Below are 24,456 nucleotides of genomic sequence, written 5' to 3' on the forward strand. Positions count from 1 at the left end.
ACTTCCGCAGCTATGTGAGCTGCAGGAATTCAGTGCTATGGTCCTTGGTGAAACTTGCACCATTCCTTTTCAGTATCTATTCATAAATATTAGTAAGAAAATTTTAACCTCTATGTGTTAGAGGCAACCTTACAGCCACAGCACACTCTCATCCAACGCGTAATGAGCACCTTCTTTCTAATGCATGATATATTTCAAAGTAAGACCAGATAAACCACATGTAAGCATAAAATTATTAGCTTTCTTTTGACAACCAACAACAAAAGATCTACCTTAATTTGATAATAGAAAATGTAGATTATGCTAGCATTAGTTGCCTCCAGACAACACAGCAGGCAAGCAGAAAGCATAAGACACTGCCAATGCGACTGAAAAAATTATGAAGAAAAGGCTAAGAAAAATACAATTCAGGAAGTCAAGCACTGACAAAGCACTCCAGAGGAGGCTGCTAACTGGATCTAAACTAGTAGACTGAAACAGACTAGTATTAAAATATACAAAATCCAGAGAAAAACATCACAGTAGAAGGAGAAACTACAAAAAAAATTGACAAAAAAATTAAATGCTTAGCATGGAAGCAGTCCTTTAACTATTAGACAAAGATTAACTATTAGACAAGCAATTCACACAGCACAAGTTGTGTCAAATTAAGTATGTGAAGACTCCTACCATTCTACTTGTCATACTAATTTTCCTACCTCCATTAACCACACAGAAAAAGATCATAAACAAGGAAAAAAACAGTCTATTCACTTATCTTGTCAAGATCTGCACGCGTTCTCTCCATTCCTCATAGTTAATGAAAGCACATTTTGAAACCATGTCAGGGTAGCATTCAGTTCAAGATTAAAGCACTTAATAAAGGTCCACATACTTGGTCCAATGCCATTTAACATTCTCCACTCGAATGATGGGATGAGCAGATTGTCCCCTCAGCAAGTTTGCAACACCATCACTTAGTACTTATCATTGCATTCTGTACTATACAACCTAGATTTTTCCCTATTTTACATTTTTTACAGTTCTGGATGGAAACTGTTGTGAAACAGTTGGGAGTATCCCAAGATTGAGTGAAAGCAATGTTGACTATTGTCACATTTTCCATTCTTATATGCATGATCCACACCAGATGTTTAAAGGTAGAGTATTCTTGCCATGATCTCACTTCTACCTTAAGCATCAACAGCAAGTTTTCTTACATGACAGTTTTAGAAAAAATATTCATTACCTAATGTGACAGCAAAAATTCTGCAGAGGCAGGAAAAGCCTTTCTTCGAATTGTACCGCATAGCAGCAGAACCCTACCTTGACAGAAAAATACACATGGAAGTCTGGAGCTAGCTAGAAGACAAAGATTCCCAGCTGGGTCCTCAGTAAATCTCTGAAATGCCCTTTCCCACCAAAAGAGCAAGTAGCAGTAACAAGATAAGAGCGTCAGGAATAGGTGCTATAAAACAAGTACCTGACAAATCAGTTAATAAAAAAAAATCTTCTGTTATGGAGAGGGCTGGAATATTAAGGTGTGATTAACAGCCAGTAAGGTAACATATAATAATGTGACACCAGCTGTAGCTAAATCATTTCACTTATCACTGAGAGGATTTAATGGCAGCAATGTAACATTTTTCAAGAAAAGTATATTTCTGGCTTTTGTTAAGCAGCAAAAAAACCATGTCAGATGTACATTTGTGTGTCATACTCCTGCATATCACTGTCAACATTTTCTCAGCATGGTAAGATGAATTTTTAGAACTTCTGTTAGTGTTAAAAATACTTTTTCCCCTTGTAGTTTCCACCCTGTAACAATAAAAATACATGGCTTAAAAACTTCCCTGCTTCTCTGACCTCACTGAAACCCTACCTTTATTCTTAGGCTTTGCAGTGGACTTCTGATCTTCTGTAGTCTTTTTTGTGACTGCAGCAAAAAAAAAAAAAAAAAAAAAAAAAAAAGCCATTTGAGATTCATTCCTCTTCTGTTCCTCAGGCTTCCTCACATATCCTCAACACCTCCCCCTTATGTGGTCCATTTTGCTTATGTGCTTTATTTTTCACTCTTTACACACTTGTACTCTTAAGCTAGCTTCTCTTCCAACTACAAAGGCTGCTCCAAAAGTAATGTCTCCTATTTTATGATGTTGGCTCACAACTTCAGAAGTGAATACAGATTGGCGTCATGACAGTAGAGGCTGAATCTTCCCACCAATATTCCATTATATTTTGTTGCTGTCTGAGATGGAAGCATTTATGAAGCAAAAGCACGTCACTGAATTCCTCTATACAGAAGAAAATGGCACCCACTGACATCCACTGACACTTGTTGAACATGTATGGTGATCAAACAGTGGATGGTAGGTGCTACATTTCAGCAGTTGCAACAGCAGGTAACATCTGCTGGTACAGATTTTGACAAGAACGGCATGTAGGCTCTTGTCCTTAGCTACTGGCAATGACTATGTTGAAAAAATAGTGTTTTATAACAGAGAAACTATCAAATTGTGTTATGATGCTATTCGTTGTACTTCCCATGGAAATAATTAGGAAGCATTACTTTCAGAGCAACCAACATACTTCAAGCTCCATCTTCTACCTCATCTCCTACTCCTATTATATAAAATCTTTATTGTTCTAAACTAAAATAGATGTTCAACAATAATTCAACCTATTGCATTTCTGCATATTCCATTAACATTAGGAATTTGGCTGTGTTTGTTTTTTTTTTAATATCACTTTTTTCACAGTATTAAATTCACATGGACTTGCTCTTTAGAGCATTCATTCACCAAGCATTGGTGTCTTAAAGGCTTTTCTCCCCTACTCAAAAAACTTTGTTTCTTCAAAGCAAAACTGGTATTATCCAATGCATGTTCTCTTTTCCACTTGCCTTTGCCATCCTGCTAATCCATTATCAGCCTTCATTGCTAAATAAAATTAAAATTCAATAATTTGAATAGAAGTCTCTATTTAACTTGGAAAACCAGGATGTAAAGAAGTACATTTCATAAGAATTCAGGCTGTTACTCTCAACTTATTTTTATGAGGTTGTGAATTCAGTATATCATATCCAAAAATATATGCAAGACAAGTTACAATATCTTAATATGTGTTGTACAACATAACGTATTTGACAGTTGTTAAAAATCAAAATACAATGTGTGGGAGAACCAAAGGTGAAATAAAGTCAGAAGGTGGGCAGAAATATCTTGCTTTTTAAGAAACAATAAAACACACAGAAGAACATGACTGTTCCAAGGGACAGGTTAAGAACTGACTGAATAATGACTGGATTGCATTATCTTACATGAGAAAGAATGGTGTGGTCCAGACCCTACTGTGAGGGCAGGAAGGCCTTCCTCTTTAGACCAGAATGTACTGAATATGGGTTGTTAAGATCGCAGAGATTATCACAAACTTCTGAAGATATTAAAAGAGAACAGTGAACAATCAGAGAGACGCTGGCTTCACTACTTAATTAATAACAAGAGTTACTAAAGAGACCTATTACAGACAACATCAGAAAGCTTCTTTAAAACCATACTGAGGAAAGAGGTTACACCAAGGTTACAGCAGATTGCACCAAGCTCAAACCGTGAAAAACAGATTATGAACAGAGGGACATTTTTGAGAGGCATCTCCTTAACAGATTCCAAACCTTGCTGAAGGTGCCCACAGGCCATTTATTTCTGTGTTGCAGTGATCAGTTCACTATCAAATTGTAATTGATAATAAATGTTTATACATACCATCACCTTAAGTTTACATAGCACTCCACATAATGCACACTAGAGCTCATAATGTAAGTTAGACAAGAACGCTATAACATACGACAGCATTTCAGGTACAGGGAAGTGCAAAGATTAGAAAAAGAACAGTAAAGAAAATCATATAGATACAGTATATCCAGATACATATGACAAAAGATTGCTTGTAAAATGAAGGCTTAAACAAAAAGAGTAGTTGAGAAATTGAGAACAATAAATGGAAGGGTCCTATGTTGGGGAAAAAAATAGAAAAAGGATGAGAACAATGTATGGGGAACAACAGGAAACTAGAAGTACCTTAAAAGAACATCAGTATAAACCCGTAACTAAAAGTAGGAAGGAACCACCTGACAGTCTAATGTGTATTGGCAAGCCACCTTTCAAGAGCACCAAGACTCAAATGTGTTCCATTAACAAAAGACTGGTTCATCTTTTCCTTAAGGCATCTTGAATCATGACTCACACAAACAAGGTGGTACCCAAGAAAGTGATTAATAGGGATGGGATATTCAACCATTTCAAATGAAGCAGCAGCAACAATTGGATAGATTATATACATCAGCCTCTGACGAATTTACTGCTTGGGAGCAAAACCTGAAATATTTCTTCTCAGCTTTTCTCAAGACAACAACGCTGCCATCATCTCTCAGTCTGTTTGTGCTATTTATGTATAGCATCTATAAGGTTCATTTTGCACTTCCACAGAGCTAGAAGTAATCAACTTGGGTAGAAAATACAACTTCTGTTCGGGCACAAGAAAAAGTCTTAAAAATTAGCTTCAAACTCAAGTGCTGAATTATTAGTAAACATTTTCTAATTAGTTCACTTGTATGTTTTATGACTGCACAAGACATCCCTTTGGATCCCAAATGGATATTAAAGGCTCCACTTTCTCCTCTGAAGTCATCAGATTTTTTCTTAAAAAAAAAAAAAAACACAGTATTTTTGTGATAGCTCCAAGGTAAGCAGGGATCCAAAAATAAACCTATGAAACAAGATTACTAATTCCAGACATTTAAAAATCACTGAACAGAGATTAACAAGTACCAGATAATTATTTTTAAAGGTCTGCAATAAATTTTTCTTACAAAATGACACTGGTTTTCTTTCAGAATAACTTTAAGAGTTGGATCTTTATCTCGGTAGTGCTGTGACATGCCTCAGGACTAAATGTTTTTCTCAGTCCACTCACCTCAGGCTGTAGAACTTTAAAATCATGAGATGAGGGCAATTTCAGAACTCAGAGGTCACAGGCTTATAATGACATTTGCACCACCCAGCATTGAAATGAAGGACTAAATTCCAGAGGGCCATTTGTCAGCCAGATCAAAGAGCACCTCATGGAATACCACAGGCCAAGAGACTGTTTCACTTTATTCATTTTTTTTCCAAGGAGAGAAATAGATAGAAAGCTGTTACCCAGATTGAAAGCTTCTAGGACAAGCAACACAGGAATTTTTACTGCAGAGTGTGATTGAAATTCTGTTTCCCAGTGCTGAATTAATTAAAAAAATGACATTGGAAAAAAAGTTCAAAAATTTACCGCTTGGCAAGCGATCAGCTCTAAGACACTTTCATTACAGTCTTTCAGATTCTCAAGTCATCTTAGTATCAGTGGGAGCTCGCTGCCCAAACTGCAGCTGCAAGCAGAGGCAATATAATACAGACGCTGTCAGCAGTCCCACAGTTAACCAAGCTTGCCTTTTACTAAACAGTGTTTTATTTAACAAAAATCTGTAAGAAAGAAAACAATCCTGTACATCATTATTTAATATAGTTTTGCTAGGTATCAGAAAGGCTTTACTGTATTAAAAAAGTTAAGCTCTTATCCTCTGCCTCTCAACCTGTTGGCAGGGACTCCAGAAATTTCCTGTGAATAGAATCAGGAGTCAAGAATGTATTTTTGGAGATCACTCTGTCACTTTCAATTGAGTAACACATAGGAAAAATATACCCCAAATACCTTAACTTCTTTTCATTCATGCTATTTTCTACTGAAATTCCATTCCTGTCATAGCTGTTTTAGACAGCCCATGCCTCTCTGCTTTTCTACTACATTTCAGAATGGAGTTTTGCTCAAAAGCAATGGGATAACAGGAAAATTCTTTACCTTGTTTTCTTCAAAGAAAAGGAAATTAAGGGGGACTCAGGAGATGCACAAGCAGTTCCCATCCTCATCACAGATTTCCTCTACAACCCTGTGCAAGAAATTTAATCTCTCCATACCTCAGCTATCCATCTCCGAAATACCAGTTCTTTTTTCTCTTGTCAGAAAAAAAATGTCTGACATCTATATAGATGCAGAGGTAAGCACAGTAGTGTATCAGTATTTAGGAAATGCTAGTGTATGCATACCAGTCACATAACCCAGGAAGATCTGGGCTTTTGTCACATTTTTTTTTGCCAAACTAAGGACTACCCTTATGGTTTTTGGAAATTATATATATATATTTATATACACACACACACATACACACTTGGTCTACTATTGAATGTGGAGGTTGGTGGCTCTGCATGTGGCAGGGGGCTTGGAGATTCATGATCCTTGAGGTCCCTTCCAACCCTGGCCATTCTGTGATTCTGTGAAACTTGTAAAGAACTAAATAAAAATTAGCACCATTTAACTTCAATCCAAATTTAACATACTTTGTATCGAATATGTTAATATTTCTCAGCTTTACTGTTGTACAAATTGATCCAAAATAATCAATAATTCGAGATGCCCATGTAAAAATTTGTAATTTGTTTTAATTGATACAGAATTTAAAAACATTTAAATTGAAATACCTCAGTAGAAATTTTGTAAAGAAATCTAATATAGAAAGGTTATTTTTTTTTATTTCTAACATTTGAGGAATGGGTGGAAAGACTTCATGTTAGCTGCAGTCAAAATTCATTCAACATAACCTGTCTCAGTTGATATGAATATACTTTCTATAATATATTCACATTTACACTTGAGTAACAGAAACTCAAAGCAAGAAAGACTGCAACATGCAAATATGGCTCAGCCTGTTTTCCCTGAGAAACACTACTACAGACCAGGAAATCAGCACAAAGTGAAAATTCACCCTTTTCACTCCATATAAATTTTCTTTTAAAATCAAAGTACTCCAATGTATAAATGGAAACAGATCAACTATTGGAAGATTCAAGTAGAAAATTAACTTCGGAAAAACAGAAATTCCACTGTACAGAGTAATGTTTTTAGAAAACAGTCCTTTTAAATTCTATCCCCCAGTGTGATGGTGATCTGAACCAAATTCCCTCAAAGAGTTGTTAGCTATGAGAAGTGCTACCTATAATAGCAACTTAGAATATATTAGCCATTTCACTCCAGAGTCCTGATTCAGTTTAGCAGTTTTTATCTTCAAGCACAAACTCTATGCATTCAGCTACTACGTTCACTTACAAACTTCTTACCAAGTAAAGAAGTTCACCAGTCAATCAGATTTCCTTCCCAGGAAGTTTGGTGGTATCTTTTTGACACATCTCAGGTTGCTCCTACTAGTTTTAGGAGAAAGCTTCAGGCTTTCTTACTTATATCATTCTGTTCTGGTCTAAGTAACATCTAAACTCATTTTTATTTAACAATTAATTATCTTAAATATTTTATTATTATATATTATATAATTATTACATATTTTATTCCAACACTCCTAGACTTTGCTAGAACTTAGTGTTTCCCAGTGTATGCAATGAATATAAAAAAAAGTTTTGAAGGACAGGAATCCTGAAATTGCCAAAAAACCAACAGTGAGTGGGAAGAGCAGCAATATATTCCAACAGGTAGACTGGCCAAAGCAATCAGAGGAAGCAGTACTGGAGTCACACACATGCCTCAAACAAGATATAAGCTGTGCTTATTCACAAATGTCAATGCTATCAACAAGAAAACGTCTTACCTGAAATTTCTGCTAGTCCACAAATTTAAAAATACAAGGTATTTGAAATAAGTGTTTTCTTTCACCGGGCGAGTCAGTAAAACAGAAAAACTCACCACTTCAAAGCATTCTCATAGAATTGTCAGTCATGACCCCTTTAACCCACTGCTTTGTACAGTTTTTATATTACTAGTGTGAAGCTGTTTTATCATCTCAAAACAGTTCCATTTGAAGTTATTAACAATCAGCAGTTTTTAAAACACAGGAAAATTTGTTTCTTACATCACTGCAAAGGTCACTGCTCTCTGCTCAGCTAGAGAAGACCCCAGTTGAACACTTCTCCCAATATAATCACTCAATATGATCATATTCTTATGGAAATAAATCTTTTCAGAGAATTAGCATTGTTATACTGAATTATATGCTCCATATTGGGGTATGCACAAAGGCCTACAGGTATTAGTAATTAAATAACAAGTGAAGAATCTTCCACAAGACAATGCACTTCTCCAACATTACATTAAGTAAATATATTTTAATAGGAAAAGAATAAATACACCCTGGAATGATTTATGTTCTTCTACGGATGAGCATATATAAATGGTATGCTGACACTAACTATAAATTCTATAACCTTTTAAGGGGGAAAGTAAAGTTGTCACAAGATTATCATAATCATGGAACAGATCCTCCTGGAAGCTACATTTAGGCACATGCAAGACAAGGAGGTGCTCAGAGATGGGCACCACAGCTTCACTAAGCGATACTTCAAGACAACTGAAAATGTTACAAGGAAAAGCTCAGCTGCTGTTTAGTATAAAATTAGGAACATCACTGAAATATTGCTGTGTTTACTTACTGCATAATATAATTATATATGGCAGAGTCACCAACAGCGTCTTTAAACACAGGAAATGCAACACTATCAAAATGATAATTGTTCACAGAAGCTTTTCAGAAAGACTTGAACCTTATTATAATTTCTTAAATGGATAAGGATTTGAAAATGCTTATCAGCAGCTACTTTTATCTATCCATTTCAATTGATTAAAACTTAATTGAAAGCTTCCAGAAGCCCTTGCTGAAGTTCAAAGGTTGGAGATTTCTAGCTTTCATCAGTTTTACTCAGCTAAAGTAGCTGAACAATTTGCACCTATTCAATCAGAATTTAGTTCTTCATTGATTTTAGTTTTTCATTGATTTTCTTCTCTATACCACTACTCCCTTTTCTCATACCCTTCTGATCATCCATTGCTTTTCTCTCCTTTTTCTACCCTTCCCTCATTTTGTTTCTTTCCCACCTACTTTCATAAACCTTCCATTCCCCTTTCAACCCCCCCATTCATAAACCTTTAAAAGCCACGAGAAAGGAAAGATGCTCAAGGAGCAGTCAAAAGTAAATTAAGTCAAAACTAATACCAACAACGCAGCACTTCTTAGTGTTTATATGGTTGTAGAATCAAATCAAGCTCATGCTCAGTGTTTAAATCAGGAATGTCCATTTCCGCTTCCTAATAAGATCTCCTTCTATCCACCCCAAGCTGCATATAGCTTACATCACCCTTATAATAAAAGCATTATCTCAATCTTGGTAGCAACATAAAAGCTCAGTTCCCTTGCACCTGACATATCATTTCAGATTACACATAGGAAGAAAAAGCATTTTAGCGCAGGTAGTTTGCGTGTATAAACCACAATAAAACCTGGCAACTCTTTTGGATAATAAACAGTGACCAAACTGCTTTCTGACACTGCGTGCTTAACTAGGGATCACTTTCCTTATCCACTGCTCACTAAAACATTCTTCAGAACATTTTGCAATCCACTCTATTGGTTCCTATACCACCTGCAGGAAGCAAAAAGTGAACCACCTGCCCCAGTAAGAGCAGCAGCACAACATTTGGAAGAGCCCAAACTAAGCTACAGGACATACCACAATAGCTTATTTGCAGAGACAGAACAATCTTGCCATTAAATAGCAGTGTGAAGGATCAGAAAAGTGTACAAACAACACCAAAATTGAGAACAGCAGATTACTTTCCATTGATGAATTTGATTGTAAAAAAATAGAAATGTAGAATGGATACACTGCTCATATATTTAACTTGATCTACTACACATGAGAAAGAAGTTCTTTCAGATTTTCAAATGATGCTGGAAATAAAACCTACTACGTTACGTACAGATATCAGCGAGATCATTGCAAGTGTAGAACTATTGAGAGCTGTACAGTCCCTTGCACACAGTCATTCACCCAAAATTAACTCTCAGTTTTCCTGACGAACAACTATCTGAGCACAGCAAGAGAGAAAGGGCCCTTGCATTTCTCCTTTAGATTATCAGTTCTTAATGTACTCTCCAAATGTCAACACAGAAGCCAGTAAGTCACTTAAGGGGTTGATGCTGCTTATTTCAGTACAGGTATGGAATAACCTGTTTTACAAGTAAATTATGAAGTCACAGATCCCTCTTCACAGTTGTATTAAATTGCAGTCCCAAAAATTTCGGGAGAAAAAAAAAAAAAAAATCAAGTCTCTTTCCCAGCTACAAAGTTAACTCTCTGACCATGGAGAATATATGGCACAATTCCCAGACAGCACGAAGAACTGCTTACCATAATCTCAAAGAGAAAATGCCAGAAATTGCTGTTAGAAATACCAGAGACATAAGCATTCAAACATTCAGAAATACGGAGTATAAAAAATTTATTCTGCAAGAGTTAAGAAGAAAACTAAGTCTCATAACATCAAAAAGCCATTTTTGAAACATACACAGAGCATGGACTGATTCACAGAAAATTGTTTTAACTTCAAGCACTCAAAAAAGCTTTGGAAAACACGTATATTTGAAATCCCGAGAACATTAAGAAAAGGGTTGTTGTCAAAGGGGCGTGGTTTTGTGTTCCCCTCCCCCTCATGTTCAAGCTTCCCAAGGGAACTATTTTATCCTCTCATTCCCAGTACTGCTCTTTGGAAGTTAGCCGGTTATGATCCACTGCCTGAGCCCTACTTTTGTTCTTGCTGAAGATAATTCCTGCCCACACCAATTTGCAAACCTAAACTGTTTCTGCAAACAGTAGCAGGAATATTTTTCTTCCAAGTGCAAAGCTGAGATGAAAACTCCAGATTATAAAGTAAATACTTTTCATACTAGTGTAAGAAAATTACTTTGTCCAAAAGCCACAACCTTCAGATCATGAAGTATTTTATAGATCAAAACCTTCACAAGATTTACATCTTTAGGTGTAACCTTTAGTCTCAGTTTCTCATTCTGTTGATGCACACTGGAGCAGGTGCAGAGAAATTCAAAGGCAGCAGTGACTGACCCTATGACTTTTAGGTTTTTCAGATCATGCTAACCCAAGAACAAACTGAAATGCTCACTACCAGCAACACACTTGACATTTTTAAAGAGAGCATCTGCTGCATTATACGCAGTCATGTGAGTATCAAAACATTTTTGTCCTCTTATTTAAATACTGATAATCCATCTTCTATGTTAGCATTATTATGAGTATTTCTTGATGAACCTTCAGTACTCAAAGTAAACAGCAAATCCATTTTAGCAGAAAAACTTGCAAATAAAGGACAGTCATAAATTATGCTTAGAAGTTTTGTGAGCTTTTTTGTTGTTTGTTTTATCTGCTGAAAGCCTTAGATAATTTTTCTTCATAATCTTTATTAGCTCCACTATGGAAGATCTTTTAAGATATAGAATTCTGCTGGAACTGAGCACAGCTAACTAAAATATTACAAGATTTACAGAAGACTGTAACACCAGGTTTTTGGGTTTTTTTTTTTTTCCAGAAAATTAAAAAAAAAAAAAACATTTCAGTGAGAAGTAGTAATACACAATTCTTATACAGCTATTTTCATTCAGAAGCCTTAAGGATTAGTCTGAAAATCAGCATTAGTTTTCAACTTCTAAAGGGAAGTTTTAAAAGACATTCATTGAAGATATATGGCAGAAGGGAAAAAAAAAAAAAAAAAAAATCAAACTCCATCTACTACACACCTCAGAGCTTTACTCTGCATTAAGGTATTTCAGTTGTCTGATCCGCCCACACAGTTTTTACTTGCTTATATGGCCAAAGATCATTACGTTTAAACCACTTTAAAAGCTGTCCAGCTCCACACTTATTCTGACATCATAGAAACAGAGAATGCTTGGGTTGGAAGGGACCCCAAAGATCAGCAAGTTCCAGCCCCTCCTGCCACAAGCAGAGCCACCAATCTCCAGATCTGGTACTAGACCAGGTTGCCCAGGGCCCCATTCAACCTGGTTTTGAACACCTCCAGAGATAGGGCATCTGGGCAGCCTGTTCCAGCACCTCACCACTCTCATAGTAAAGAACTTTCCCCTGACATCCAAACAATCTAAACCTTCCCTCCATGGGCTTAAAATCATTCCCCCTTATCCTATCAGTATCTACCCAAGTAGAAACATGAAGCACTAAGCCTTACCCTCTTGTGCAACACCCATCCAAGGATGGAAAAATGCAATAGGAACAAAAGATGAACATACTTTCACACTTTTCAGGCAAGATCAGCATACAAACCTGCCTATTTTCTGACATGCATGCTCTCTATTAATGCCTCAAAACCTTTTTCTCAACACTGCTTAAACATATATACTGAGGTCAGCTGTGAGGACATTTATTTTTTTTTCTTCACATTCAGTAGCTTGTTGAAGACTGAATTGAAAAAGTTACAAAATGTTTGTTTTTTAAAAAGGCACACTTACACTGAACTGAAATGCATGACAACTGCAGTGACCCACAGGTCAGGAAAACATCTCTTTATTGAGGCTGTGTCTCTAGCTCAAGGTCCAACTGCTGCATGCAAGTAGGCATGATGTGCTCCTATTTTATTAAATATGAGATAGAACTACACAACAGCTGCAATATCTATGCATTCTGAAACAAGACCCAACACCTCAATTTTTGAAAACCTTCTCAGACATCACGAAGGAACTAGTTCAACTACTTTCACAGCATTTCTCGGTGGGCTAGATAAATGTATTAATTTTCTCATACATGTGTTGACCTTTCTTAGGAGTTTTATGCACTTGTCACTGCTGATATGCTACATTTTGTGGGCAGGCTACCCGCCACACCAGATCTGGTTACCAGTCTACACTGCCTGCACAATATTGAAACAAGAAAAGCATGCATCCAGTGCATCAGGACAGGGCACGCCTGACTTGGCCAGATGGTTTCTTTCTCAAAATGTGCTGGGATCTGAGGCTGTTTTGGCATGCAGAGCCCAACCATGCCACCTCCTGGTTATGGATGGCCACTCTGTTCCACACATTAGACAGGTATATCAAATGCTTGGTAAGTTAACAGTTAACTTCATTTTTTTTTTTATTCAGCTACCCAGCTATTCCACCTTTCCTAGCATTACCAGCTGCTAATATAATTAATTTCTAAGCTTTAAATAGTATCTATTTTAAGGCACAAAGGAAGAAAAAATGGACAATACAGCAGGTGCCTCTGAGGAGATATAAATAAGGAAATAAGTTTCCTAAAAGAATTCTCACAGCAGATAAAGCCACTCTTCTACAAGCAAAACATTCATACTGCCAAAAAAAAAAAAAAAAAAAAGCAATGTAGGATGTAGAGCTGATGAGGATATGGCTACCCAGATAAGCCTCAGCAAATGCCTTTGACCTTCTCTAAAACAGCTGGTACTACGTTTTGCTACTCACACTGAACTGTGCCTTAAGCAGCTGTGCTGATTTAAATAGTGCCATTTCAAGGGAGAAGCACTCCTTTTCACACAAGGACAGCAGAATCTAGCCTTTAGTTATTGCATTTGTATTGTTCCTTCTATGGAAAAGAATTTACTGTGTTTCAAAGGACATGTTTTCTAAGATCATAGATCAAATGGTTCTAAACTGCTTCAGATCTCTGAAAGGAAGAGATTTTTATTATTTTTTTTTAATTACATCTCCACCCCCTATTCACCCCTTAAGAAAGCCCAGATTTTGTGACTAACAACTGCAGGTCAATAAAAACATGGAGAGGTTACTTTATTATACTCAGCCTAACATTTTATGTTATTTTGTTCTCCCCAAATCCAGCTATCCCCTGCTATTCAGATGTAAGATATTCCACAAGGAAAAAGCACTTAAGATTATGAAGACACACCAGGCAGTCATATCACAGTAAAATAACTATTCATGTTTTCAAAAAAGAAAACAACACTGCAAAACTGGAACACCTTCATTTCTGAAGTCAGCAGTACATTCTGGTGATGGAGTATCCTTTTTCATTATTCCATACATATTAGCTGCATCAGTCAACATATCACATAAGGACTGCAAGATAGCCTGCTAATGGCAACAAAAAGATTCCCATTAACTTCAGTCTGCTTTGAATCAAATCTGTGATACCTAGCACATTGCTGCTTTATAGAAATAAGTAGCTGGTATTCATCTGTGGTTTGCACTGATATTATCCTTTTTTATTGAATAAGATCCAAATGATAGCTGTATAAATCCAGCTTCTAATGAAACTCGCATTCCTAAAATACAAGCTCTAAACATTTCTAAGCGCATTTCCCAAATCAAGCTTCCAGCTATTCACACTGTATTTCACAGGACAGCAAAATAAATGATGATTAATACAAACTATTATGTGAACACAGATTTCTTCTCACCTGATGACATCAGAAAAAAAAATAAATAAACAGAAAATTGCCTGCTTACAGATTAATATTAATGTATGAGTTTACATTAGCATTTTACATTAGCCTTGTTTTAATCCAAAGACTTGTTCAGACAGTAAACCAATAAATTTGTAAATATTTTTTCACAAGTAGTTTGCTATGGAAAGCTGAATAAAAAGTATCAGAGGGCTGACTTCAGAAGGTCAAAGGTTTCATCAACAGCATGTCACATCTTGGATGCCAGATATCAGCTTCATTTCCTACACTGCAAAGACAAGTTAGCTCACATGAAGTGTCCTTACTCCTGCCCCTAGGTTTTTAACAGGAATGTGCAGTTATGAATAAAATCTGCCCTCTTACATAAAAAGCAAATGCATCTCCAGGAGTCCAAAACATTCAAGTTCAACATAAGCCAAAAATATTAGTTGAACATAAGACAAAATGAGTTTCCATTACATCAGCAGTTTTCAAAGCAGCTAGAACAATTTTTGCAGGCTAAATAAAAGGCAGTACTAATGTCAGTTGAGTATTAGGGCTAAGTAATGATATACCTTTTGAATAGTTATGCTTGTCCTACAAAGAGCTTTATGACACTGAGCTCTATGAATTTAATTGACATGACTAGAAGATTAACAAATTTATGCTATGCCACATTTTATTATCTAGGGACTTAAGATTAAAGTTAAAGGCTTGACTCTTTGCCTTCAGAATGCCAACTGTAAACCTGAGGTCAGTTGTACTGTCACCACACAGAGAGAAATTAGCTACCTCATTACCCAAGTAATGCTGATATTTCCATAGGGAGAGCCGCTTTTACTTTGGCCAGCTCTTTCCAATAGGGCTTTTTCCTTTATGTCTGCATTACAAAGCAGAGCTGGCTTTAATATTATGCAAGATATTTCAAAGCCAGACATACAAGAGTAGGACTTCTTTATCCCAAGGTACACATAGACAATTAAACAGATACTTTGTCTTATTAAAGAAATAAAAATACAAAACAGAAGCCTTTAACTACCACAAAGTCACTCTGTAGGATCTAGATTTCTCTGGTACCCGTATCTTCACAGCTCAAGTCATACACTTACTTTACATACATAATAGTAATAATAATAATAATAAAACATATGCAAAAATAATATTTATCAGTCCCTTGCTAGGGACTACAAGAGGACACAGCACCAGAACAGCAAGTATCTAAATTCTGGCTGGAGACTGAGATTGTACCATAACAATTTCTGCACAAAAGGTATTACTGAAAAACACCCTGTACTCTGACATCTCTCATCTGGACAAATATTACCTGATCCAATGTAGGGAACCATCTCATTACCAGAAGCAGCACAATCTCACCTAAGAAAATAACCATCTGTAACCAGTTTACAATAACATCATTAAAACTACTCATGAAACAAATGTGATTCTTCCATCTCTTTCAGGCAGGAACATACAACAACCTGCTTCACAAAACTGTACAGATTATACAGAAAAACCCACTAGAGATTTACCTATTCTTTAGATTTGCATCTAACAGTTCCCATTAAAAGATGTCTTTCAGTTTTACTGCTGGCTAGATTATTCTATCAATATAAACGCTCAATGCCTTTTGCAAAAGTTCAAATAAACTAATGCAAACTGAGGTAAATGATCACCATCCATTCACACTTCACAAGTTCTCCTAATAAAAAACTTATAAATGGCTTTTCCATTTCTAATGATGAAGTAATCACACAGGAGCTATTTCCTATATAAAAAAGGTAATGACCCAGGGGCGAATAAAGTATCTTCTCATTAAGGCATTAACTTAGTCATTAAGAAACTGAGGTCATTTTCATCCACCATGGGCTGCCTCCGATTTTTAGACAAGTTCTGTTTATAACTTCACAATCTTTATGTTAGGAGAACCAATATCCCTTCTCATGGTTCTTTATATTGTCTGATAGATACATAAATTTACTGCCACAGAGAACATTTTTTCGTGCGCTTTATCATACATATACAATGAAGGCTCTAGTAAATGTCTAAAATAAACATCTGTACACCCTTTATGGGTTACGAGTAAACATCCACTGACTCACATACACACCCAACAAAAGTCTACCAGCATGATACAGACTTACATATTAACAATGCCTGTAATTTATTTTTAAATTAAGCATAGCAAAACACAAAACAAAGCAAACAAAATAATACAGGGAAAGAAAGAGTTGGCTCTTTACAAAGAAAACCAGTGTCATAAGTTGAAATCATACTTCTGGAATGCCTGTGTGCCCTTCAGTGGCTTTACACAACAGTAGGCAGCCTCCCTATCTAGATTCTAACAGTTGACATGAAAAATCGCGGCACTTTCGAGTCAAAACAAAAGTTAGAGGCTCTCAACTCTGAAAGCCAAAGCTACACTTGCATATTTTACACAAAATCTAATGACAATCAGAACAGCTTAGAATACCACAAAAGCAACGCTTGGCTGTGATTGCAATGTATGCAGCTACTTGTGTATTGCTTCTCAAAGAACAGAAATCCAGAGTCATCAGTTCATTGCCAACATATACTAGAAATAAAGCATTACAGAGGTGGTTGTACCAGTTTTCTTCTGGCATCTGATACAAATTCTACCAGTTCTATACATTTCCCTCCTATTTATAACCCAGCAGCATCCAGTGCCTTCATTCTCGGTTCTTCAACTACTTATACACTTACTTCAGTGAAACTGTTTGAATGACAGTCTCCAAAACAAATCTCTAGAAAGCTTGACAGATGGTGTTACGAAGGGTAAAGCCAGGTATCTGGTGTGAATCTGACATTAGCATTCTCTACAGTTTCCACAGACAACTCACCTTCATCTTATAAAAATTCACATATACTTAGGCCTCGCTATATAAAGAGGGAAAAAGAAAACTAATCATTTACTCAATCTCAGTTGTCCTACATACATTTTCCACCTAGATCTGACTCCTAAAAATACCTTTTTTTTTTTTTTTTTTTTTTTTTTAAGTTTACCCTGCACACTTTCAGCAATGCTTTGTGCCTTTTCTGCCTCTCACATGCATATACTCAGCAGATAACTCCCCCCTCTGGGAAAAGATCAAAATGCAAGGTGCAAGAAATGCACCCCTATGAGAAATACAGATACATTCTATTTTTATTAGAAAGAACAACCTCATAACAAGCAGTGCAGCTGTCTCTTCTGCAGTGAGATAGCTATAACAGAAATGTATAGAATGTGTCTTTATTCACCCTGAATTTCCAACTGACCAAGCAGGAGCACTATGACAAAACCTGGACTCAGTACATTTACTCCCAATCAATAAAGCAGGTATTTAAGGAAGACGATATAAAGGGCTGCTGATATAGGGAAAGATGCTTACTGCTAACATAATGAGTTTTAAATAGTTATGATTGCCCCTAAGACATAATAGAACTTCAGAAATTATTCACTTCCCTGAGTGAGGGCAATTTGAACTGGCAACTTCCTCACAGGCTCATCCATACACTTTTTTGCCTTGGTCTCACTTACCAACTCCATAGCTTGCCGTGATTCATGCTTCAATCTTCATTACTTTTTTTCTAAATGTAATGGAGATTTTTACAGTGAATGTCACACACCTCACAGGAAACTGGGAAGTGTTGCAAGCACCTTAGGGGATGACACTTCTATGCATGCTGAAGTGCTGCACCACAGGGCCGACATTCAGTAACCACATAAATTATAAATCACAAACTTTCTGAAGATCCTCCAAACCAGTCTGACTAAAGTGAAGAGCACAGAATTCAGAATTAAGCATAATGCAAAACGTTACAGGTAGCATATTCCGGATCTCTACAGAAACCAAAGCGGAAATCATTGTGTCCTGGATGGAACAGTGTCATGAAACCAATAATTCATAAGCAGCCAATGCCCACCACAGCGAAGCAGAGTGAAACAGCGCTCTGCTAGCGCTGTAACACCATTACAGTACGCACCTTACTGCTTGAGTACAAGAGGCGAGCTGCAATGAGTTACACGAGATCCGAGCGTTCCTGTACGGCGCGCACAGCCCCGCGAGGTGGCCCCGGGCCGAACGACGCTGTGCGGGGCTGTGGCGCACGGTCCGAGCGCTGCGCCGGCGACCTGCGCGCACCACGCGCACCCCGGCACCCACTGCCACGCGTGGCCCCCGCGCCGGCCCCGAGCTGGCGGCTGCCGGGCAAGGTGCCTGGGAACGACGAGAGAGATGCACAGTGGCGGGCGGGAACGGAGCCTTACCGTCGGCCAGAAGGCGCATGGCGTGCACAAAGGAGGGATCCAGGCTGTCCTTCTCGGCCATCAGCTCGGGCAGGTACTTCTCCTGCTCCATCGCCTCGGGGCCGCGCCGCCTGGGCAAGCCGGGGCGGGCTGCGCGGCCGCCGGCTGCCTCCTCAGCGCCCGCCCCGCCCGGCGCCCCACGGCTCGCAGCTGTCGCCCGGCCCGGCCTCCCCTGCCCGGGGGGCGCTCCCCGCCCCGGCACCGCCTCCGCCGTCCCCCGGCCGCGCAGGGGGGCGGGGGCTGGGGAGTGCGCGGCTCCCTCCGCGCCTGGCACCACCGTACGTCCCGGCCCCCTCCTGCCAGTGAGCGGCCCGCTCCCTCCGGCCGTCTTAACAAGGGAGGCGGGGCGAAGCGGGACGGCCCCGCGCTGCTCCCATTGGTGGAAAAGCCCCTCGGGCGGGGCCAGCTCATGAGTTCAGCGCCGCTATTGGCTAGTGAGCAGCGAGAGGCGCCGGGCGGTGGGCGCGGGGCTGAGGGGCGAGAGAAAGGGGCTGCGTGTGCGTGCGCCTGTGTGCAGCGGAGAGCGTGCGTGCAGGTGTGCGCTGCGCGTGCCCGTGTGTCTGGCAGTGTGGCTGTGCGTACACCTGCGGCTCCGTGGGGCCCCGGTGCTTGTGCACGCGTGCTCGCGCTGTGTTGCCGTCTCTCCCTCGTTGTGGGAGCGTGTGCTCGCGGCCGTGCCTGCGCTGGTCTGTCAGAGGCCGGGAGTGTGCGGCTGCGTGGGAGGGGCTGTGGCTGGATGCACTTGTTGTGACTCTGTCCGTGTCCGTGTGTCTCGCCTCACTTTCGTGTCATTTATAGCGGCTGGTGAGCGCTGTCCGCAGTAGTGAAGATGAGGGGCGAGCGCTGTCCGCGGTGCTGAGCGCACATGGCAGGCGCTGCCCTTCATCCAGAAGGCGCGGGCTGGACGAGCGAGGGGCTCGCTGACTGAGCTCCGTTTCGGCAGCATGGGGCTGCGAGATTGCATCTTTCCTGAGGGTGTGATCGGAGAATCTGCAATCAGGCACGGCTGTTTAAGCAGTGCACTGAAAATGTCTGCCTGTGGCTGCTGTGAATAGCTGGGGAGTGCTCAGTAGGTGTCTGGCGGTCCAGAGAGGAAGGAACTATCTCTGATGAGGAATTCCATGCTGCACCTTCAGGAGTAGCTCTCTGCACCTCCAACAGTGCAGAATTAAAACAGTCATGCAGCTAAAACGTCTATATTTGTAGTTAAGAAAAAAAAAAGAGAGAGAGTTTAGTATACATTGACTACTGGTAACAGCGAATTTAGTACAGTTTTTTAATGTTGAGAGTAAACAAAAGATGCTTAACTGATATTTAACTTCATTTATGGGACCTCTAGGACACTCTAATGAAGAACACTATGTGTTATGGTCAATATGCATGTGAGATTATTTCCTAATTCTTACTATTCAGACAACTATCTGTTTATTCAAATGGAATAAATAACTGGTGTATGATGTCTCTTGTATTATGCACTGTTGTTTTGTTTGTTTGTTTGTTTGCTCTAGTTGTTTGTGTGTTTATGTGTGTGTTGTTTTGAAATCTATATTTTTTATTTTCTTTTTTCTTTTTTCCCTTTTTTTTCATGATGAAGAAATGAAGAAAAGTAAAAATATGACAAACAGCCTATGAGGATTTTGAAGACACTGTGCCACTACTGCATAGAAATGAGCTCTGTCATGTTTTCAAAATCCAGAGATAAATGCAGACAAATTTTACTGAATTTTCTCTCCAAGTGCAGTACAGTTGAGTGGCTACATGTGTTTACAAAAATATGTAGAGAATGTCAGTGACTGAAATATACTATTTTATCATATTTTCAGGGGAAAAAAAAAAAAAAAACTGACAACTGAATTCTCTGCTGAGGAACAGAAGTGGGAAATCTTTTATTTCAGAAAATTTGCCCAAACACTTCAGAATCAAGGAAGAGTGATAACAGAATTTAATGATTTAATTGACAGTTTTTCTGCAAATTGCATGTGAAAAAGGCATGTCATCCTTAAAGCTAAACAAACAAATAAACAAAACCAACAACAAATATAAAACAAAGACAAGCACAGGACTATATATATATTAAAAAAAAAAAAAAATTAATAATTTATCCTGATCCAATTTACTGTATGAATAGATCTTTATTTCTGGTTAACAGCTGAGTGAGAAATAGCATACTGTTTGCAACACAGTTTCGAACGTTTTTAGTTGAGCACACTTCAAAGCATATATCTGCAGTTCTGGTCATCACAATATTTCAAGCTGGTGTTCTTCAGTTTAGAAAGAGAGAAGACAAGTGATGGGTGCATTCTATTTAAACATGTTCAAGACTAATCTAAGCCATCATGATTCAGAAGCCATACTGGTCTAGTAACCATTGGAATATACCATAGGATGATATAGGATCACAGAAAATGAGTCAGGGGTCTTTCCATCGGTTGGAAGAATAGTATTATCTTAGTTTAATTGTATTAAACCTCCTTACATTGTTGAAAGCCTTGATTTAAACACCTTTATGTTTATTAAGCTACATTCATCTAACTACTACTTTTGTCCTATGTGAAAGGAGTAGAGGGCAGGTTTGCATGCACATTCTATGGTCAAGTATAGAAGGGCAATTTTTCTTTAAGTTCAATTTTCATAAGATTGAATTGAAAGTTAAATTGACTTTCAGTGATACTTAGGCTGCACAGCCATTGAGATACTTTTGTGAATTTTGCCTGAGACCTCTTTAGAAAAAAAAATAAAATGTTATTAAAATCTGTCAGACAGGAAATATAGACCTCTAATGACATCAAGCATTACTTCATTGCTAGTTGGAGATCAATTTTTTCACAACTACTAAAACTCAAAGACATATTTTACAACTTTTTAGTTTGAAGTGTCAATGTCAAGCCAAATTAAAGTTTATCTGTACTTTATTTTATTACTAAGTGTGATAATGAAGTGATCAGAGCATACCAGATTATAGCTCATTTGAAAATAGAACAGGTAAGTCACTGTATAAATGATTATGTATTCTTACCAATGCCAACTAAGTATACCTGTTGTGTATTATCTAGTCAAAGGCAGTGGAAGCAAACAATTGTGGGAATAATTCTGAATTTTCTAAATGCTTATTTTAAAAATTATGAAGTCTGCTGAGAATATGCTACAGACTGGCCACTGTGAGCTTATTGATAATAAGTTATGCATCTAAAGCATCATATTGAAATCACTGTAGTAACTTAAATAAATGCACTTATGTTTGTATGTGTGAGTGTACATAGGTCCTTATGCACCAAAGATTAGATTTATCAAGAGTTTTCCATTTTAGAAATTCCATTAGCTCTCAAATTTGTTGCGTTTCACCTGCTCTAGCCTGGGCAAAGGGTTATCAGCTTCCTGAAATGATGCTAGATTGGGATAAAAAACAAAGGTAGTTTCCCCTAACTATTTTAACTGTACTTTTCTCTTAAAGTGGAATTATAATTGATGATATAAGGAATAACGAATCAACAATACATATGCAAGATGGAGGGAATGTCTCCACCTCCTGATAATACCTTTGTATGTGATGTTTCCAAAAGTAGGTGTACATCAACAAGAACACAATTCACGATAGATCACTTTTAGACTAGCCTCATCCACAGAAAAAGGATTATGGACTAATGCAGGTGATTAAATTCAGTGGAAAAATCAGAATCACAGAATCACAGAATTGTAGGGGTAGGAAGGGACCTCCTGAGATCATCAAGTCCAATCCCCCCTGCCAAAGCAGGTCGCACAGGTAGGCATCCAGGCAGGTCTTGAACATCTCCAGAGAAGGAGACTCCACCACCTCCCTGGGCAGCCTGTTCCAGTGCTCCGTCACCCTCACTGTAAAGAAGTTCTTGCACAACTAGTAGAGTTTGGATGTTTCCATTTATACATCTGAGTAAATGCTTATTTTCTTAGAGACAAACTATACAAATTGGTCTTTATTCTGTTTAAATCATATAAATCAACTTCAGTTAAAAATATACCATTAGTTATTTCCTTCCAAAACATCAAATAATTTCACAGATTTGGTGAGTCTTGTACTCCAGCAGAATTCAGAGTGAATTCCAGGTGTACAATCAATGATGACTCGTGATATAACTTGGTTTATGATAGTCATATGACAAGCTTTGAGATCATCAAAACACATGTTGAAAAAAAATATATATATGTGTTAATGTTCTATTTCATATTTAGTGTTCTTGATATGTGGTAAAGATAAAGCAACTGAAAAATTGAACCAGGGTATATGTAATGACTGGAAGTATAACCACATTGAAAATCTCTTTTGTCACTAATTTGGAATGCTCTTAAGTAAAATAATAAGCTATTAAACAGCAGTTGAAGACAGGGGGAAAAAAAACCTTAAATGAACTGTAATCAACGTGTCTTATATTTTGCTTACTCATGCTTGAAGCTTTGCCCTTGATGTTCTTTTTGACCTTTATTACTGTTTATCCTTTGCAGATAGATCAAGTACTTTGATCAAATTTCTTTCCATGATTATAGCACTGTTTCCGCCAGTTTCTTTTCACCTTACTGAAATCAATATGTAATAGATATCTGAATTTCACTTTCATCTTTATCTCCAAGATTTAGAACTGCTCATAGAATCACGGAATCATAGAATCACTCAGGTTGGAAAAGACCTTAAAGATCATCGAGAGCTCTTTTTAATACAAAACTTCATGACATACAAATTATCAATGAAATGGGATTTTAAAAAAAAAGAAAATTCTTCACTACACAACTTTCAAGTAATTTATTAAGATTAATAGTTCATAAGGAAATCAGATAACCATAACAGTGGTCAAAAATCATGGAAGTTTTCTTCAAAGTAAGGACAGAGATGGAGAAAGGTTTGACACTATACAGCATATTTACTAATCTACATGTAAGTGTATTACTTGTAATTATAAAAATACATCACTGTTTATTATAGACTGATTTAAAAATATGCTATTTGCTAAAGAGATGTTTGGAAAAAGCTAATGTCCAGAACCTTGAAAGTAAGGAGCAGCAGCAGACACACTTTAGTGTTCTTTACTATCAGACTGTCCACCAGTATCCACCAGTACTGCCTTCACACACTCAAGTTTTAGGTCTAGTTTTGTGTTGTCTGTGTTGCTCTCTAAAGCTGAAGGTTGAAAAGTATTTCTCTACCAAAGAAAATGAAGTAGACTTTATTCTTCTGAGGGCAGTCTTATTTAGATACTGTGGGAGCTTAAATATTACTCAAAAGAAAATGTTACTTCAAAAGCCTGTTTCAGATTGGTCGTTTGATTTGTTGTCTGTTTTCAAAGTAATTCAGAAAATTTTCCATTCTATCGATCATCTTCCTTTTTCAGTTATATGCCATTCAATTTTGCATCAGATGACTGGGGTCGTAACTCTATCTTGAGTAGTGACTGTTTTAAGAAATAGTTCTGTGTCTCTGCAGAATTACAAAGTCCTGCTTGGCTTTATTTATTTATTTTTTTAAAATAAATGAAATAGCTAGAGTTCTTATGTATAGACTTCACAGTCTGTCTTCTGCTAAATGCCAGCCTTCTTCTGAACAGAACTGCATTTTGCCCTCCTGTATAAATCTATACTCAGAGAATATGGAGTGTGTGTGTAGTTGAAGTAAAGGAACTGCTGAATGCATACATGCAGTATACCTTTGCATCCTTATAGTTTTCCAGTTCATTTCTGATTATCCTTTTCTCCCATAAACAGTAGTTTCTCTGTATAAGTAGAAGACATATTAAATAGGATGAGAGGCATAAGAAAGGAAAATGCAAGATTCTTGAGGAATGAAGTACTTAGATAAGTATACAAGAATAAGCTTTAAGCTGTACTACATAACGTAC

General features: G+C 37.7%; 1 protein-coding gene across 6 annotated transcripts in view; it reads right to left on the bottom strand.

The window, feature by feature from the left end:
• Positions 1–18,871, bottom strand: part of KHDRBS2 (KH RNA binding domain containing, signal transduction associated 2) — a 334,761-nt gene extending 315,890 nt beyond the window's left edge. For 5 of the 6 annotated variants that reach the window (XR_008206779.1, XR_008206778.1, XR_008206780.1 and 2 more), the window contains exon 1: positions 18,557–18,868. Coding sequence is in view for 2 of the 6 variants with exons in the window: in XM_052682944.1 (XP_052538904.1) it covers positions 18,557–18,647 (91 nt within the window). In the remaining 4 variants the exon portion in view is untranslated. Of the gene's footprint in view, positions 1–18,556 lie in introns of all 6 variants that reach the window. The other variant, XM_052682955.1, reaches the window with a different exon arrangement.
• Positions 18,872–24,456: the final 5,585 nt, after the last annotated feature.

This window comes from Tympanuchus pallidicinctus, unplaced genomic scaffold, assembly GCF_026119805.1.
Source record: "Tympanuchus pallidicinctus isolate F22 unplaced genomic scaffold, pur_lepc_1.0 scaffold1, whole genome shotgun sequence".
Lineage (NCBI taxonomy): Eukaryota > Metazoa > Chordata > Aves > Galliformes > Phasianidae > Tympanuchus > Tympanuchus pallidicinctus.